The sequence below is a fragment of the Eublepharis macularius genome, chromosome 3, assembly GCF_028583425.1.
Source record: "Eublepharis macularius isolate TG4126 chromosome 3, MPM_Emac_v1.0, whole genome shotgun sequence".
Taxonomy (NCBI): domain Eukaryota; kingdom Metazoa; phylum Chordata; class Lepidosauria; order Squamata; family Eublepharidae; genus Eublepharis; species Eublepharis macularius.
The window spans coordinates 87,817,928-87,837,335 of record NC_072792.1 but is presented as its reverse complement, the minus strand read 5'-3'; the positions used below and the strand labels follow the sequence as shown (position 1 = coordinate 87,837,335).

Sequence of the window (19,408 nt, the reverse complement as noted above, 5' to 3'; positions counted from 1 at the left end):
ATGCCTCTCTGATGGATTGTGGGGGGGGGGCTTATTCTGGAATTAATCAGATGAATGGTCTTTAGTCTCAGCACGAGTCCAAGCTACATGTCAACTGTTTGGAGTTAAGGGCTATCCAGTTCACTCTGAAAGTGTTGCCTCACCTTGTCATGGGCAAGAATGTCCAGATATGCATGGATAACACTACTGCCATGCATTATCTGAGCAAGCAGGGAGGCACAGTCTTTCTGTCCCTCTCCCGAGAGTCCTCCCTAATTTGAGAATGGGTGATCCAACATCAGGTCTCCCTCTCAGCCATCCACATTGCAGGAGAGGACAACACTCTGGCAGATGCCTTGAATCGGTCCAGGGACCAGAATTACGCATGGTCAGTTCACATGGATTTCCTACAATCCATATTTCTACGGTGGGGTTTTTCCAAGCATAGATCTCTTTGCTACTTCAATCAAGAGGAGGTGCCCACAATACTGCTCTCAAGCAGGCACGGGAAAGTTGTACTTAGGAGATACTTTTCAAATATCTTGGCCAGGCAATTTTCTGTATTTCTTCTCTCCCTCTCAGGACCTTGACACTCAACAAAATGATGAGGGAAAGGGCATCAGCAATTGTAATATCTTTTTATTGACTGAAACAGGCTTGGTTCTCTACCCTGTACAAAATGTTACAAGGCAGGACATATCAGTTCCTGCTGTCACCAACCCTTCTCCAGGACAACATGGTCTTTCACCATGATTTAGACACACTGAAGCTGACAGCTTGGCTTGTGTACCCCCTGGAGTAGAATTCTCTTCCCCAATCAGAAACATACATTTACAAGCTAGAAAACCTTCCACCTGGAAGTTGTATTCTGGCAAGAAGAAATGTTTCTCCCTTTGGGCTATTGGACAGGGCTTGGTCCCTTCTTCGGCAAACCTGTCACCTGTCTTAGGCTATCTAGTCCTATTAAAGGACCAAGGACTCTCTAATTCCTCTGTGAAGGCCCATCTAGTGGCTATTTCAGCCTATCACAAAGGGTGAAGAGTAAGCCTCTTTTTTCCCCCAGTCTGAGTGCAGATCCTTCCTTTAAGGGTTGGATAACCCTTAAAGGAATAAGAAAGAGGAAAGAAAAAGAAGAGATTCAAAGAACAGGGAAGTAGAAAGGAAAGATGGGACGAGGAGGAAAATGTTAGTTAGGTAAGCAACAGCAAATGGGTCCTGAGGGGAAAGGAGCAGAAGAATAACTGAAGGAAGAAATAAACAGGAGATTGGTAGAGAAATGGGGAGCGGATATGTTTCTCCATCTACCCTGTAGCCATTGGCTTGACCAGTTGTGATGTCACAGAATGGTCACACATATTCTTACTCCTGAGTGGAAAGGATAAGTCATGGGAATTGAAAATCGGAATAGTAGTATCCAGCAAAATGGAATGTTGGTTTAGATTGGGAAAGACATAGGGAGGTATCACCTCCAGGTGATAGCTGGAGATCTCCTGGAATTACAACTGATCTTGAGGCCACAGGGATGAGTTCCCCTGAAGAAAATGGTTGCTTTGGAGGGTGGACTCCATGGCATTATACCCTGCTGAGGTCCCTTCCTCCCCAAACTCTGCCCTCTCCAGGAATCTCTCATCCTGGAGTTGGCAGCCCTAGGAAGACAGGAGAGATTTTGTGAAGTTGGGTATGATTTGGTGCAGAGAGGTGAGGGCTGAATTTCCTATACTAATTCATGAAAAATAGATCACAGTTTGCCTTTGGCTTTCTGGTATATAAAACAGCAGCAGAAACCACACTGTGAATTTTCTGATTATCTGAACAGCTTGTCCCCATATGTCCATTTTTAGTAGAATTCCATTTAAATGATATTCCTGCTTATTCCACTGAATGTTTTAGCAATCACTTTGTTGTGCTGAATGAAGTTGTAATATATTCATAGCAAGTTTGTTTTAAGGCCTGGAAGACAAGCATTGTGATAAATAGATACTCTAGGGAGAGATTAGGTGGAATAAATCTATTGCACTGACGTTTTTTGGACAGGTTTATCCTGCTTTCTCCTGCATTTTTACTGAAGAAGTTTATTGTCATTTGTTAAAACCAAGATGCAGTTTAAATTTTTTTGTATGAACAGGGAAAATTATTATAGCTCCTATTTCTGAACTATATATTGGGATGGGTAGTCTCCTACTCCAATCTTCAAAGAGGCAGGTTTCATTGGGATCCTTATTGTAAGCATAACAAAAGTGATATCTGATTAATGTAATTCCACTTTCTATGTTATCATTTGCTATCTTCTTTGCCAAATTATTTTGCTAACTACAACAGAGAGTGACGTGGTAATTATTTTGTTATTTGCTAGGCAAGGTAATCTTTAAAAATTGATTTCTGAGTACTTATAGCCAACCTTTTGCTCTCACAGACCCAACGAGGCAGCTAACAGATTAAAAATTCAACAGTCTAGTTTACGACAATGAAATGGACTTTAAACCAAGAGCATTTTAAAACAGTAAATGGAAAAAAATACATCTATTCCTCTATTAATTCATGTCAGAGGCTTTCCAAACAGGTCTTCAGCATGTTCCAGGGGTAGCAACATTCTTACTCTTAGAAGGAGAGAATTCCTTCTAAGGGTAAGAGTTAGTGGGTTACACCCAAAATAGACATTCCACAGGGCCCAACTAGCCTCATCTACAATAAGGTTCATTCCTGCAGAAAGGCACCATTAATTGCTCTTAGTACTTTATTATGTTGGTATGGTTGGTAGAACCTTAAGGTTCATTTGTGGGAACTGATTCGGGATACTCTTCTCTGAACCCATGCCTTAACTGTCAGTGGCTCACTGCGACAAGTGCAAATAAGAGCCATCATGGTTCTTGCCATGAGGGCTTTTAATGCTATGCAAGGAACATATTTTTTCAAAAGTTGTTACATACTTTCTTTTAAAAAATAAACTTGGTCATGGAAGCATACCATGATGTATCTAGATTTTTCTGTACTTAAGGAGGGGTAATTTAATAAAATCTTTATTCTCTCTTGATGTGCAGTTGATAGACAGTATGAAGCCTTTGCGTCCCTACGAACGCTTTGATACACTCCATCAGTTTCTGGAGCATGATGGACATGTTTTACGTTTTTATGGTGTGTGGGATGACACTGAAAGCTTGTTTGGGGATGTCCGAGAACTGGTGCTGCATTATTTTTTGGCTGATGACACTATTGAGATAAAAGAAGTGACACCAGTGAATGCAGGTCGAGATGCCGTACCTCTGTTCCTCAACAGGCAGAAACTACCAAAGGTAAAGAAATAAATTCAAGTGGCTTGAATGTACCAGATGCAATCCTTCAAGCTGCCAGTCCTTAAATTCTTCTCTCATTCTTTCAATAGGACATGCAAGTACTCAAAGTGATGTTGTTCCTTAGTGTGAGAGGGTACCCATTATATTTTAAATGGTTGGGGTCCTACATGCCTAAAAGGTTGTTTGGCTCCCCATGCCCCACTGCAACCTCTGTGGGCAGCGTTGTGTTCTTTCAATTAATGACGTTTGTCCAACAATTACTGAATCCTCTTTCATATTCCCCTTAACTCTCCTCACCCCACTAATATTTGCCAAAGTTCAGACTTCGATATCTTCATTAAAAATTGTATGGCCTTTTTAGTTGAGCTCTTTTTTAATGGCTAGATTTAAGTTGATATTTACAGTAATTTACAGTAATTCATTTACAGTAATTTACTGTTTATTGGCCAGCAGTACCTTTCTAGGTTTTGAGTTTCTTGTTTTTTACTGGTTGGATTTGCACTAAATATCTGCTGGTGAGATTATGCATTCCTACATTCTAGTGTGTTTTTTAAAAATTCCAAAATAACTTTTATGACAGTTTGTTCTGTCTCCTAGATAACGAAGAATACAAAATTCACACTAATCTATTCCTTTATCATGCTTGGTTTCTAATGATGTCATTGGTAACACCATGCTGCTTGGTGCATTCAATTGGCCAAATGTATCATTGCATTCAGTAACAATACAAAAAGAGTATACAACATGATTCTGTAAACTTCAATTTATTAAGTAGCCCAGATTAATTCTGTTCTATTGCTCTGACAAATGCAAATAAATACCTATTTATTTTCTCACCCAGTATGCTCCAGTTGGATTGTACCAACCTGGTACAATCACAGATCGGACAGTTCTAAATGTGTTTGGAGGGTTAGTAGGAAATAAAGGTCGTTACATTCTGGACAATTGTAAGGTAAGTGAGCTCAGGCAACTGTACTCTGTGGAAGTAGGTACATTTGCAGATGTGATCTTTAAATAGATTAACTTTATTTAAGAAAGTAAATGAGACCTTAGCAGAAAGGTTTGCCAAATTCAGTATTTTTTGTTGTTTTGCTGGGTAGTTCAGAAGGTAGCTGAGGTTTGGGCTGAGGGTTGGGTGGAAAACAAGTTTTGTTTTTGTTTTATTTTTGTTTTAAATTTTCACTTCTGAAATGTTCATCTCAATGAGAGATTGATGTAGAGGTTTTTTTAAAATGTATTTTTCCTATTACTAGACAGGAGCTGTGCATCAGGAATTTTATAAAGATTGTGACCTGAGAATAGGGTCAGAAATCAATTGCTGGGGAAGAAAGATAGTTCTCTGCGATTGTGATGAATTTACCAAGGAATATTACAGGACAAAATACGGAGTCAGTAAGTAACAATACTGATGTACTAATCTCAAATTGTAAACTTTTACAGGGAGGGTGTTTTTTTTGACATTTTTGAAACGTGCAGGAGGGATTTCAGCTAAAAAGCTCTAGAAACAATGTAGTTTACTAGCAAATAGTAAAACAGTAGATGTGATGTCCCAGCCCTCATCACATCAGTGCCCTCATTACATCAGTGACTGGCACAGATCCACTTGCGAAGAGAGGCAGGAAGATTGAAAGATGGAATTTTCTGCTCCATTCATAACTACTGTCATAAATTGCTTCTCCAGTCATAACTACTGTCTCATATGCATTGGTAACACGGTCTGTGCCATTGGAGCAGCAATGGAGCAACAATTTAAATTTGGCTAGTGAGGAAGCTTTGCGAAATGGGATGTTTTAGTAGCTAGCGCACCCATTGCCAACTCTCCCGGATCTCTGCTTCCCATCGGATGAAACTGAGCTCTCCTTGGCGGTGACTTTCCTGCAAAACTAAAGCAAAAGCAAATAAATTAATTACAAGGACTTCAAAGGACATGTCTATGAATATCTTCTTTGGACTTGATATTGATGATACTTACCTTGGATATTTTTCTATAGCATTGGTTATATTAAGTTGTTTATGAATTAGATTGTATAACAAACTTGGCATAAGGGCCTTTTTCCCAATTACTTGAAGGGTGCTTATTGTATATATACAGTAGTCGAAATTCACTATTTTCTTTTGCACTTTATAAATAGATATTGTTGTGGTAATATATACGTTATTGTGTTGGGGTTTCCTTGGGCTAAGTCCTGGTTGGCTTGTGGTTGGTTGTTGGAGACTCCCCTTGGTGTTTTTTGGTAGTGGTTAAGAGTGGCAGGACTCTAATCTGGAGAACTGGGTTTGATTCCCCACTCCTCCACTTGAAGCCAGCTGGGTGACTTTGGGTCAGTCACAGCTCTTCTAATCACAGCTCTTCCAGAGCTTTCTCAGCCCCACCCACCTCACAGGGTGATTGTTGTGGGGATAATAATAACATACTTTGTCAATCAATCAAGTACCTTTAATGGCATACAGACTTACTTTGTAAACCACTCTGCGTGGGCAATAAATTGTCCTGAAAAGCGGTCTATAAATCGAATGTTATTATTATTAAAATACTTGATTGCTTCTGCTCTTACCGTCTCTCCAGGTGGGTGACCTACAGATTGTTGGACTTCTTTTCAGCATGGGGTACTAGTTTGGCAGTAGAAATAGTGAAACAAAATTAGAAGTCATGGTTGATGTCAAACTGAAGATATGATTACATTTTACACCATGACCAAGAATGTCAATGCCATCATCATCTTCATGAACAATTCTTTCATGGCCAAGACTTGGGGGGGAAATGTGTGTGTTATTTGCCATTGAGTTGCCTCTGACCTATGGCGACGCTATGAGTAAAAAACCTCCAAATGCCCTATCATGGACAGACTTGCTTAGATCTTGCAAAAGGGGGAAATACTGCCTTTTTATTTAGTACCAATAATCAACAAAAAAAAGCTGTGAAATACTTACTAGAAAAACTATTTTACAAAAAACTTTGTAAAATAATTGAATCTTGCACTTGGCACTTTGTTCTTTGCCACTGTTATATGAATATGTTATTGTTGCACTTGGCACTTTACATTTACCATTGAAAATATGAATTTTTGTAAGATGCTTTGCCTTTCTTATGTATCCAAGGTAAAATGCTTGTATTATTTATGAAACCCCTGAGAAATTGTTATACTACTAAATGATTCTTTAAATGTGTATTACACTCCTTTAATGTGAGTTCAATAATAGTTTTTCTAGTAAGTATTTCATGGCTTTTTTTGTTGGTTATTGTTGCTACCATGATACTCTCTTTTCCTCTCATTTTTTTATTCAGTACCTGCAAGACTGTATGTGGTGTACTTTGTTCATTTTGGAGTATCACAATTCAGAAAGGATTTTATTTACTCGATTTTTATCCTCTTCCAAGATGCTGAGTGTGGCATACGTGGCTTCCCCCGCAACTCCTTTCGATCATGACAATAATCTAATAGGTAGGTTAGGCTGAGAAAGCATGACTGGCCTAAGATTGCACAGTGAGCATCATGGCTGAAGGCAATTGAATCTGAGACTCCCTAATGGCTTGACTGGCCCTTATATTGACATATTGGAAAAAGTTCAAAGGAAAACTATAAGGATCCTGAAGAGACAACAAAATTTTATGATCAAAGTGAAAGGAACTGGGCATTTTTAGTCTAAAATAATATTAAACAGAAGAGGACTACAGTTAGAAATATATAAATGGATGTCAAGAACATAAGGAAACATTTGTTCTCACATAGCAGGACTATGGGTTTCAATTAAAAGAGAGTAAATCTAACTAATAATTAGAGAAAACTAATAATTAGGGAAAACTTCCTAACTCGGATCAGTACAGCGATAGAACAGGCTCCCTAAGGATGCTGTAGAATACTTGCAGGTAGGTAGTCATGTTGGTGTGCAGTAGAAGAGCAAGATTCAGGTTCAGTAGCTCCTTAGAGCTACTGAATTAGATTTGGAAATCTAGTTGGTCTTTAAGGTGATACTGGACCCGGATCTTGTAGAATATTATTCTTTGTAAGTATTTAGGGCAAAATTAGAGTAAACAGACATCAGTATGGAATACTTGAGGTAGGAGATATTTTGCCTTACTACCTAACTCTCTGATATCATTGTTCTTCAATCCTTTTTCTGTTATTCTACCCTTCTGGTAATTCATTTCCATGATTATATTAAAATACCTTTCTTCTAGCATCTATAAATCTGTAACAGTAAATGCTTTTATTTAGTTCAGCATTGAAATATTCTGATCTAATATTGCTCAAGGGGTTGCTTAGTGTTGGAAATATTCTAATCTAAACTGTGTTAGGATATATATGGATGTGTGACTCCCACCTACAGAATTTATTTATTCTCACATCACTTTGATTGCTGTATTCTGAGAACCCAAATTGAATGCAATAGGAGGTAATAAATACAGTGTTTTTACCTATGCTTTGACGGGAAATCAAATGATGGAAACTGAAATTTAATAGCAGTTAAAAGCTGTCAGAGATGTATCAGCACTTTCTGTTAGATTCTTTTTTTTTTTTACTGTCACGCAGAGGGTTGCAAATTGAATGTCAGCTTAGAGTGAAATTTTCATAGCAGGACTCCTTGGGTCAAGGACGACAATGAGCACAATCCTACTGAGGTTAACGTTTTTAAATTACATTGATTCCAGACTGAGTGTTAAGCATGAGACCGAGTGTCTTCCACTGAAATTAAGGGAGTGACTACCTTTGACTGGCTTAGCCAGTCATTACAAATTTATGTGCAATATTCATAAACCAGTGGGGAGTGGTCTCTGATCAAATTGTTTACTCTTTTGATTGGGTCTTGATTTCATATGAACTCTAAATTAATATAGCATACCTATTTTCATAATGATGCATCTTCTGGCTTTATTTTGTAATAACTTTTCTCCTCCCCCTGCCCTTCTGTTTATATTGAGGATAATACTTCATGTTTCTGACAAAGTGGTGCCTGGCTGATAAAAGAGAAGGCCAGAATTAATTTTGTCTGTAAGATGCCATAAGGTTCTTGGTTGCTTTGATTGTGTCAGACTAACGTGGCCCCTTTGGAACTATTGACCAGATTGTGTACCATGTTCAAGCCTCACCACCTCTAATAGTTGTTTCTTTCTAGCTGGCATTCTGGAACTGAAGACATTTTGTGATGGGAAAGGACGTTTGCTTGCTCCCAAAGCAAAGTGACAGTGATGTCCCTGGGAGAAGAGAGCCACAGAAACATCTTCTTGTCATTCAGTGCCCATTCACAGGTTGATTGAACCCAGTATAATCTGTGGTTGCCAAATGGGAAAGACACCAAAGAGCTGACTGGACAGCTTTTGTCCTCCTTAGGGATGTCACTGAAACTTACATGTTATCTTTAGCCCATCCTCTATAGTTGCACTAGATGGCACTGTTGGAATGTAAGAAAGATCTTAATCAGAGTTCTGTTATGCAAGTCCTGCTATCCAGATACAACAGCACTGAGTCTATTTGAAAACTTTACTGTTCTTTATTCTCAGTGAATACATGCTTACCATCATTTTGCAATTCACCATGCAACTCCCTCTAAACTTTGTTTTCAAGCAATTGTATGTGCAGATTTCTATCCATAATATATTTTTTAAAAAACATTAAAAACATAATCATGTAAACTAACTGAACTCAGTGGAACTAAATTGGCTTAACCCCAAATGCTTTTACTTAACCCAGCTGTCAGTAAGTAGAGGGCAGAGAGGTCATGTGTAAGTTAGAGATTGTTTTACTTGGTTCATATTGATGAGTTTATCATATTAAAGAGAAGAGAAGAGATCTTTAAGAGAAGAATTCATATCCATTCATGAGTATTAAGGCTGCATTAGGAAAAAAGAGATGGGACCGAAAATATAGCTTTAACAAAAGGTCCAATTTCTAGGATAATAAGGACTTTATTTCTTGGCAGTCTGCCCAGGCTCAGGGAAACATTTGAGTTTTTCCCATCCATGGAGAGAGGTTGATAGAAAGCAGAGGAAAATATCAATAGCTGTCTGCTCCCAGAGGACAGAAACTTGAAAAATGTTTTCAAAATTGGGGTTTCCTGATTAGAGGAAATATTTGCTTTTCTAAAACACACTTCTGCCAAAAGCGGGGAGCAATTTTGTTTCTGTAGACAGAATTGCATAGCTGTATTGAAATGTAGAATCATTTTAAACATATTCCGGAACTGAAGAGCAAAATGGTGGTTGTGAATTGTGTTTTACAGTGGATTTTACTCCAATTCCCTACAAGGCTCCACCTCCTCCAAAAATAGAAAAACAGTTTCCACCATACAATGGATTTGGATCTGAAGAAGACTCCCTTTGCTCCTGTATGAGTTTGCTTCCCAAACCACCTCAAAAGGACTTCAAGAAGTTCATGGAAAAAGACAGGTACATCTGAACTGAAGTCACTGATAGAAATTCCTCTCTCTTTTAGATTCCAGAAGGCAAAGAGAGGAAGAAAATTGTTGTTACATTTTATGTATCAAGAAATATTATTTATTTAAGATATTTATTCCTCACAGCCCTAAGCATGTATACTCATTGTAATATAAATGTATATAAGGTTGCCAGATTGAAGAAAATATAGAGTAGACCCCAGAGTTCCTCGCACACACGAACTCCTGGGCCTGGTACCATGAGGTCACTTACAGAGCAGTGTCATCACTGGCTACTCCCCTGGTGCTCAGGAGGGTGGATGAGCAGGCCTGTTACCTCCCAGGTGTTACAAAAAGGGACTGGCGATGTCTCTGGCTCAGACCTTCAAGACCACAAACAAAACAAAACAAAACAAAAGGAAAGCAAGAACCATAGAGTTAGACAGATAGATAGCTAGTATCAGTCTCCTTCCTGATTGGTAGAATGTAGTCCAAGGGAACTTCATTCCTTCCTCTCTCTTCTACTTCCCTTTCCCTGCATGCACCAGGAGAAGCAGCATGGTATCTCCTCCTGGGACAAATGAAGCAGATGGCCTGTTATCAATCTGAAGCCATCCTAGTTAGCTAGATTAGTTAGTCACTTTTTCTCTCCACTATACTTAAGTTAATATACTTCCCTAAATAAATAGACCGTTATTGGTTCTTTAACTCGAAGGAGAGGCTCTCTGTGTGAAATCTGGAAGATAGTGTGGTAAATATTAGTTTAGGCCACGCTGGTGTGCTGAAGCTCAGGAGGAGCACTCTGTTAAATAAGAAAGGAAGGGCTGTCTGACTGGTCCAGCCATCCTTAAGTAAACCCAACACCATGTGCAGTAGAGGAGGCTAGACTGGCTGGGGCAGGTGCTCCTCTGGTCAGGGCTGGCGCGCCCATTGACGCCAGGTAGGCGGTGGCCTCAGGGCGCGGGGTGCTGGAGGGAGCGCCGGAGGAGGCGCGGGGGGCGGGAGCGCGCGCCATGGAGCTGCAGCCTCCTAGCCTTCCCGCGCTGCCACTGCCACCAGCACACGCCCCCAGCCGGGTGCAGCAGCTGTGGGCAGGTGTCTTCAGCGGCGCAGGGCAACCGAGCGGGAGAGCTCAGAGGCCACCCACGTGTCGTCTCAGCTGCCAGCTGCAGTGATCAGGCCAGTGGCGCGCGCACACCCATGATGACGTCACACGCGATGTTATCACGCAGGCTGGTAAGTGCGTGTGTGCGGGGGTGGCCAGCCGGCCAGCCGGCTGTGGGCACCGAAAACCCTGGCGCCACTGCTGCCTCTGGTGCTTGAGTGGGCAAGTGGGCTTGCTTCTGCAAGGTGGAAGCAGGGGGGTGAAGGCAGAGCCAGTGCAGGAAGGCCTGCTGATGCTGCCACCAGCTTGTGGACACCAGCAGCCAACCGCCCCTCCTCCCCTACACTCAAAAATACCAGATATTTATATGTTCAGTATTTTAACTGCATTCCCCCTGGACAGTCCCAGAAAAAAATGGACTGTCTGGGGGAAAACAGGACACCTGACAACCCTAAATGTATATATTACAATTTGCTTTGCAACATTTACCATTCCTGTAAGTCAGGAAATCACAGAATGCGGTGCTTTATTTTCAGTATAAATACATAGGTTTTTATGAACCTCAAACATTTTGCTAAAAAAATGGCAAGAACCACAAATATTAAATAACTCATGAGAATTCCAGTAATGCTTAGGCACGGGGGTGGAAAGAAGAAATGTACCCTTTCTTCTTGCATTCCCATTTATTTTTCTTGTGTTTTTTGTCTAATCGTTGATATGCTGTGCTATCTAGTGGTGCTCTTTAAATTTGCAGAGGGTTCTAGGATTTGTTAAACTTTTTTGGGAATTTGTATATTGAGATGAATATGATTTGCATTGGGAAATGTTAGTTGCATAATGGTGAGAAAGTCCAGATATGCAGCATTCTGTACAATTGTGACTTCTACTAAGTCATTCCAGTATCCTAAAAAAAAAAAAATGTTCCTCGTTTGAAGTAAAATAGAATTGACTCTGGAGCATCACATTATTTTTCTTTTTATCTAATTATATTTTATACTGCTTTTTGTCATACATATAACAATAGAAGAGCTTTTAAAAATAAGCATTAATATAGATTCCTGAAGTTTTGCTATTGTAGATTTGTCAGTCCCCTTCCCCTTAATAATAAATAAGTTTAGAAAGGCAAATTAATTCATTAAGCAATGGCATGATCTCCCTAGGGCTTAAACTGGCACAAAAACTTGGTCATGGCTCTGTTACATTGTATTCATTTTATAAATGAAAAGGCAGTGTGCATGTCCAGATGAAAGACCAGTGCATCATTCTCTGTCTTGTACCTCTCTTGCTTCTGTCGTCATAGACAAGGCCTTGAAAGCAATATACTGCGGTTTCTTGCGCAATTTATTACTACAGACCCCATTGACAAGCAGCGGAAGTTCATAATTTCTTATTTTCTTAGCGATGACACCATTTCAGTGTTTGAGCCCCCACAAAGAAATACAGGTAAGAGACTAATTGCAAGCAAATTGGATAAGGACAGGGAAGGATATTTATTATTCAACTGGACAGTTGTCAATTTGGTATAATCAAGAACTTGCTGAAAAAGATTTCTTCAACTCTTAGGACTGGACTTTGCCTCATTTAAGTTCATGGGAAAGAGTATGTGGGAAATATGAATATCCTCTATTAATATTAAGTGCTGAAACAGGAAAAGGACTGATATAAGCATAAGAGTTTTGCAGTAAAGTGTATTTTCTTTTAGCTTAATTGCAGAATTTCATGGACATTTACTGCAGAACTTCATGGATTAATAACTGTAGCCCAGTATATGGCCTTATGAAATGCCAGAATTGTGATGGTGATGCCTAGATGTTACTCTTCACTCCCATCTTCCTCCTGCCAGAGTGGTGACACAGTATAGATCTTTCAGGGAATTGTGGGGGAACTGAGAAACTGTTTTCACCTTCAGTCATGCAAGAGAGTTTGCTATGAGAGGAAATTATAGAAACTCTTTCCCTTGTGCTGCCTGTGCCAGGATAAACATGATGATATGTTTTACAAGAAAACAACCTTCTCCTGTCTTCCAAAATTTAGCAGGAGAGAGAAAGAGGGGAGGGGGGGGGGAGAGAGATCAAGAGAGAGAGAAGCTAGTTTGGATTCTGTTGCCAGTGCTGCTACCTTTATGCTAGTTTATCATTATTTGGCCAAACCTTTTTAATTGAAAACATGCTTTCTTTATACTTAAAGCATTAAAAAAATGTTTTTAGTGAGAGAAATCCAGAATCAATAATGACATTAAAAGCTTTTGTTGACTAGGTAATAATGTATCCACCTCAGGCTGGCAGTTTTTTTATCCCACCAGTAACTAAATAGGAAGAACCAGGTTCTGTTCTTGACTCTGTATGTTCCTGCTTTTACAGGCTTAAGTCAGACCCTGATGATTACATTAAAGCATTTTTCACCTTTCAGTGTTGTTTGACAAAGATGATTTCTATACCAAACTCTGGATGAATAAGTACTCTGGGTTTTGCATTCTCATATAATTGTTACTCTAAATGGCCTTTTAATGTGCAGTCCATACCTTTCTATTATACTTGCATTACCAAATAATATGCAAGACACCGTAAAATGTTTCAGATGCACACTTTTTGGCCTTTGGTCATGAGTCCAGCTATAAACAGGAAATGAACCACAGCATACTGGAATTGGCAGATTGCTTGTTCAACACAAAGCATTATGGTTGGCAAACTTTCTCTAGAGTGTGCTGAGGGTGATGTCACTTTCCTGCACTCTACAGAATGGCAGTATCTCAGTTTGATGGAAAAGCCATTTCTCTGTGCATGCTATTCATTATAAAATACAACACTTTTGCAACGCTTTCTTAAAACATGATAGAAAATGTAACTACTTTTATGTGACACAAGCAGTTTCATCTGGACTACAGTCTTGCAAGCACACATGCTTGCAATGGGGGGAATAGACCTTAAATTGTATTTCAACTAGTATGTAGGCCATCATTCTTAACCATTTCTTTGCCTTGTCATAACTATGGTTATGATAAGAGTACACAAGTGGGATGGGGCACCTGCATCCTGATGGCTTACCAATTCAAGAACAACTAAATGCACCTGGTGCAGTTTCCAGCACAACTGTAAAAACTTTTAAAAGATGAAAAATTCTGTTAGCATGAAAGATGAGTATTTGATAGACATTATATTTTTTAAAAATGAAGATAGTCGCTCAATAGGTATGGGCAGTTTTGTCTGTATGATGGGCCATCTAAGGGCACGGTCTGATTTTTTTTCTCTGAAAGATGCAGCTTGTTGTTTTGTTACAGGGGTGCTTGGTGGGAAATTCCTGGAAAGAAGCCGTGTTCCAAAGCCTGAGCAGGAGCCCTTTAAGAGTGAAATGTCTGAGTATTACACAGCCCAAGATCTGTATATTGGAGCCAAAGTGTGTTTCCATGGACACGTCTTTCTTGTGGTGGATGCTGATGAATATGCTTTCAACTACATGGAGAAGCATGCAAATGAGGCAAGCTGAGCTTTCCAATCCTTATTTGGCCATTAAAGCACGTGCAATATTATCTTGCTTCAATAATGGTCTCTGAAATGCTTTGTTTATTCATCCCAAGATCAACATACATTCATAGTTGTTTGATTTGAAAACATAGTAGTGAAATTTGTCCATTTCTTCAACCTATTGCATGAAAGATACAACACATGCTGTTGTATCTTGGTAAATGTCATGGAGTTTCTTTGTGCCTAATTATTCCAGTTTGCAAATTTACTTTCATGATGTCCTAATTCTTTCTTTGTCTCTGTAAAGAATAAAAATGAAAAAGCAACAAAAGGAAACTGCTAATAGAGTCTGTGCTGTACCAGTTAATTTCCCCATGCAATAGATAAAAGAACTGATGCTAACCAAACACAGTCCATAAGAACATCTGATAGTTGTTATGGTTGCCTCTTGCCATAGCATTTGTGTAGTTCTCCTGGGATAAAGAAGATAGGTGTAAATAGGGTGATGAAAAGGATAATGTAGTCTTGGGGGCATTTTTAATTGCCTAAGTTGTATGTCTACAAAATTTAGAACTATTCCTTTGTAACAGCCAGGTACTTGTATTTTTCAATGTGGTGATGCATTTTCTCAAGAGGTTTCAGGAAAGGGTCTGAAACTGAATTTGCAGATCTGCACTAGTGGGAATAAGGGTCTGAATATATGATAAACATGGTATGATCTGTGGTTACCTTAAAATGGGGAGATACTGAATAGTCTCCTGTGTGTGGCTCAGCAGCAGGAGGGGCTTCATTATTCCCCATACACTTTTGCTAGCAGAAAATGGCTTGGGGGGTAGGTTGCTTGTCTCACTGCCAGTTCCATGTATCTGTCCAGGAGAAACATTGAACCAGCAGTAGGATAAACAGCCTGTTCCCCTTGGCTCTTCAGCTAGCGAAAGTGCATGGGGTGGAAGGGAGGGAATAATGAAGCCCTTCCTGCAGCTGCATTGTGCTTGGGAGATTACTCCTTCCCCCACTGTTTTAAAGGTGAGTCCCTGGACACATGTTAAATGCATATTGGGTTGGTTTCCCCCCAACCTAGCTCAAGTTTAACATATCGTATAATCCTAAGAAATCAAGACATTGAGATTCAGGTCAGGCACATAAGTATCTTTGGGCCAATTCATTCAGCTGTATGCACACAGTTCCTGGAGGGTCATCTGTCACCCTGGATGTGATGATTGCATCACTTTTGACTAATTTCATATCAACATGCAAATCTGCATGCTTTCCAACCTTCCTACACTCCTTATTGTGGGGCAATTGCACAACATGCAATAGATAAATCTTTGCCTGGTTCCTTCACTGCATGGATAGATTCACATGCATCGATACCTGGGCCTATTTTACCAGATCATTATGCTTGTACTTTGAGCTATTTATACACAGGTCCTTCATGCCCAGCCCTTCAAATTCTTCCCTGGCTGACTGAACATTTAACAACCCCAGCCTTTTTGTCGGTATGTTGGCACTCACACTGGCACTGGCAGACCACCACTTTGTCGTTTCTTCAGTTATTCACAAAGGAAACGACATGTCATAAGTACACATGTATTTCTGCTTCTATTTCTTATGGGAAATTAAAGGCAACTCCAGTAGTATTGCGTGTGCCAGGAAGAGAAGAATTACACAGAATAAAGTGGCTTGCTTGTCAGGCTAAGGACACGAGAGCTGCTCAGAGGAAAAGTTCCTTTAATGTGGCTGGGAAGATGGATGTGCATCATTCTGACCTGCACTTTGGCAAATGGCACTGTAGGGGACCTTGGCCCAGTTTTAACTACATTGAGATGGTTGGTTTGCTTTTGCTAAAATCTAGCAAGTGATACTTGGGTGCCTATCATAAGTAAAAATAAAAACTGCTGGCTGTCATAGTTTTGGGTCTTGTACGTTTACTAAAAATGCTTTATGTATTGAGTATATGTTCTGTTCTTTTCCTCACCATCACATATTTTCAGTTTGCCATGGCCAGTATCAACACCATCTTGAACAAACTGAAAGCAATAGGAGAGCCAAGATCAAGAGAGATTAAGCAGATTTTTGCAGCTATGGATCCTCAGCATACCACTATTATGGACTATAATGAATTCAGGTAAGACTGTGTAATACATGACTCAGGAAGACAATTTAATTCAGTGCTCTTACATTTTAGAATCCTACCTGTGTGGTCCCCAACTCCAGCATGACAGCATTTAGTCATGCATTTGTTTGGATTTATATCTTACCAAATCCATAGGTCAGTAATGACTCAGTGCTTGCACAGGGGACTACCTTTACCTCTTATCTATCCTATACAACCAATGTACTTTTGAATTACACAATCTATTTAAGTGAACTTTGCAAACTAACATCTTTAAAGCAGCCACACTGAAATTAGTTTAATAACTCACACAGTTTTTGAAGATTTGAAATTTCCTTCTGGTCCATTCTTCTTTGGATGCTGACAAAACAGACATTTACACATGGCTTTTCTGCTCAGAAACTTATTTACCTGTTATTCTTAATGTAAAATCATTCAGAACTTGCTGGAAAACAAAACAAACACAACAAATATATAGTGTCCCTGTCTCAGAATGTGCACAACCTTAAAATCAGAAAATGACATGTTGCATAGATTCTAATGCAATTTGGCTGTGCTGTAACTGTGTAAAAGCTTGCTTGCTTTGCTTTGTTTCCATGTTTTAAGATATAGCTTGTATTCCTACATGGGTCTGATCAAATGTTCCAGAAAGCAGTTGATGCTTGATGGATAGATAAAACAAGCATCTAATCTGATACATTGACGACAATTTTCCATTTCATTTCTATGGAGCTTGATTAAAGCAAGCCTTGACGTAGCTGCTGGTTAAACATGAACCCTATAATTAATTCCTTGGATACAGGGCCAAGGCAGACAATACTTTTTAGTCTCATAAAGGTTTGCAGCTGTCCCTCCAGTGTGTGCTTCATGTGAACAACTGTAACGTGAACTAAAGAATGTATAGAATTGTACTGTCTTCCCTTATTGTAATATGTAGCATTTATGTACTCACCCCAGTTGTTTCTTTTAGGGAGGGGGGTTGTATTTGAGTCATGCAAAAGATGTCTCTTTAGATACCCCTCTGTATCATAACAAAAAGAAGTGAAGTTCATTGCATTCAGCGATGGACCAGTTTTGCCCTAGCCCACATAATTTGAATATGGCACAAGGTGTGATGGTGGGAGCTGATGTAGGTGGCTCAGCAAATCCAGGTGGGGCAGCAAGGGATGTAGCATGCTGCCCTCTCCCTCAACCTCCATTCACCACAGAGATCAAACCACCCTCCCTCCCTGAATACATCATGGGAATAGCTGATAGCCAGTTGGGGCCGTGCAGGAATTTTTGGAGTTTCCCTTAGATTGGCAAGAGAGGGGGCCTGTTTTTCACCTGCTCCATGGTGTATATGGTCATAGGAGTTTAAATAGACCTGGTAAAAACTGGTTTTGCCACAACTAGTTTGCAAGAATAGGGTGAGTTGCTCAGGATAAGTAGGGTTAATCGGCAACTACCCTGAGGCATCTCGGCAATAGGGGGTGTGTGTCCAGACCAGGCCATCACATGCTGGGCGGTTGGGTGGTGCTGTGAAGAAGCACCCTGGGTACTGAACAGCATCTCCTGAACTTGGTAGGTGCCTTGCAGCCTGTCAGGGGAGGCAGATGAAGCTGGGCACCTCTTGGCACAGGAGGCTGTGCAGGCTATGATAATTAAGGCAGGCAAGAACTGCTAGCCAAGTCTGGAGCCAGGGTGGACTTGCCAGATGCGGGCATCCAAGGAGGATTCCTAGTGCAATCCGCCCTCAAAAGAGTCAGCTTATGGTATGAGCACTGATGGAGATCAGCAGTTAAAGTTGAAGGTTAATAAAGAAACTAGTTGAACCCATGTAATCAGCGTCTGTCTTTATTACCTTGGGTCATATTTGGGGTGCTGGGGCAAACCTACCCTGGTCCAGATCTGCTTGTGTTTCTGCAGTCATGAATAGTCCACCTTCTTCCTTCCAAAAATTCTTGTATAGCAGCTTTGAATCTCCATCAGACTTGAACTTTCAGACAGCAGCTTTGTTGTGCCACTTTTCAAGATCCATATTGATGCACAACGTAGATGTTTCCTACTGTCCCTTCTTAAAAATGTGCCCATGAAGATGAAACCTACAAGTTCCTGGACTGAAAGCAAGTATCCTTTATTGACCTAAAGGAGCTTCAAAGATCTTTAATTGCATAAATATTCTCTTTCATATCGACATATACCTTTATTTTGAATTTGTTTTTGTTAACAGAAATGTAATGATGAATATCTCAGATGGAAAATTATCTGAGCATGAAATTATAACTGTTGGGCGATATTACAGCATAAGAGATAAGAATGAGATGGACATTACATTCCTTCTAGCAGTGTCCCAGGAACATCTGAAGAAAAGTGGCTTTGAAAACTTTGGTCAACTCTTGGCATCCTTTGTATACTATGACCGAGACAAGTAAGGATTCTTTTCCCTCTCAGAAACCTGAATCGTTTAATTCTCTCCTCTCTAAGCAACTAGAGAATATGAAATTCCTTACCCAACTTGCAGAAGAAACATGACAGGAAAATTGACCAGCTCCATTCTGAAACCTGGGTCTGCCTTGTTGATATCTATTAGCCACAGGCTTAATGTGATCTAAATCCCATCATCTTAGGGGAACCAACTTTTATTGACATAATTCAGTCACAGGGCTGTTGATTTCAGTTGTAGAGTGCTGAAAAAGTGATTACAATGAAATATGAAGGAATAATGACCTGATCCTAAACTGTAAGCCCTTCAGACGGGCGGGGGCCAGCTTCTGGCTGTCTGCCATCCTGCCACATGGACTCCTGAGAGTTCCTTGCAGGCCTAAGTTATGAGAGAGTAGAGGTAGGTTTGTTCCACCTTTATCCCCACTAGCTCCCTGGGGATTAGCCTTGGTGCTTGCTTACTCGCTCTCTGGCTTTCTTGCTTGCCTATGTGCTTGCTTGCTTGTTGGCTTGCTCTTTCCTTGCCAGCTGTCTCCCCTCTCCTCCTCCCTGGCCTGCTTTAGGAGCCCTTCTTTTATCCCTCCCCTCATCCTCCGCAGCTCCACCCCCCAATCCCCATCCCCAGCACCCAGGGGCAGGCAGCCTGTTGGGAGCAGGGCTT

At 40.2% G+C, this 19,408-nt stretch overlaps 1 protein-coding gene across 2 annotated transcripts in view; it reads left to right on the top strand.

Annotated features, from left to right (window-relative positions):
- Positions 1–19,408, top strand: part of EFHC2 (EF-hand domain containing 2) — a 59,718-nt gene that overhangs the window by 25,479 nt on the left and 14,831 nt on the right. For both annotated transcript variants that reach the window (XM_054973952.1, XM_054973953.1), the window contains exons 5-12: positions 3,018–3,269; positions 4,111–4,221; positions 4,523–4,661; positions 9,489–9,654; positions 12,047–12,189; positions 14,024–14,220; positions 16,202–16,335; positions 18,536–18,733. In XM_054973952.1, the coding sequence (XP_054829927.1) occupies positions 3,018–3,269; positions 4,111–4,221; positions 4,523–4,661; positions 9,489–9,654; positions 12,047–12,189; positions 14,024–14,220; positions 16,202–16,335; positions 18,536–18,733 (1,340 nt within the window). The remainder of the gene's footprint in view (positions 1–3,017; positions 3,270–4,110; positions 4,222–4,522; positions 4,662–9,488; positions 9,655–12,046; positions 12,190–14,023; positions 14,221–16,201; positions 16,336–18,535; positions 18,734–19,408) is intronic.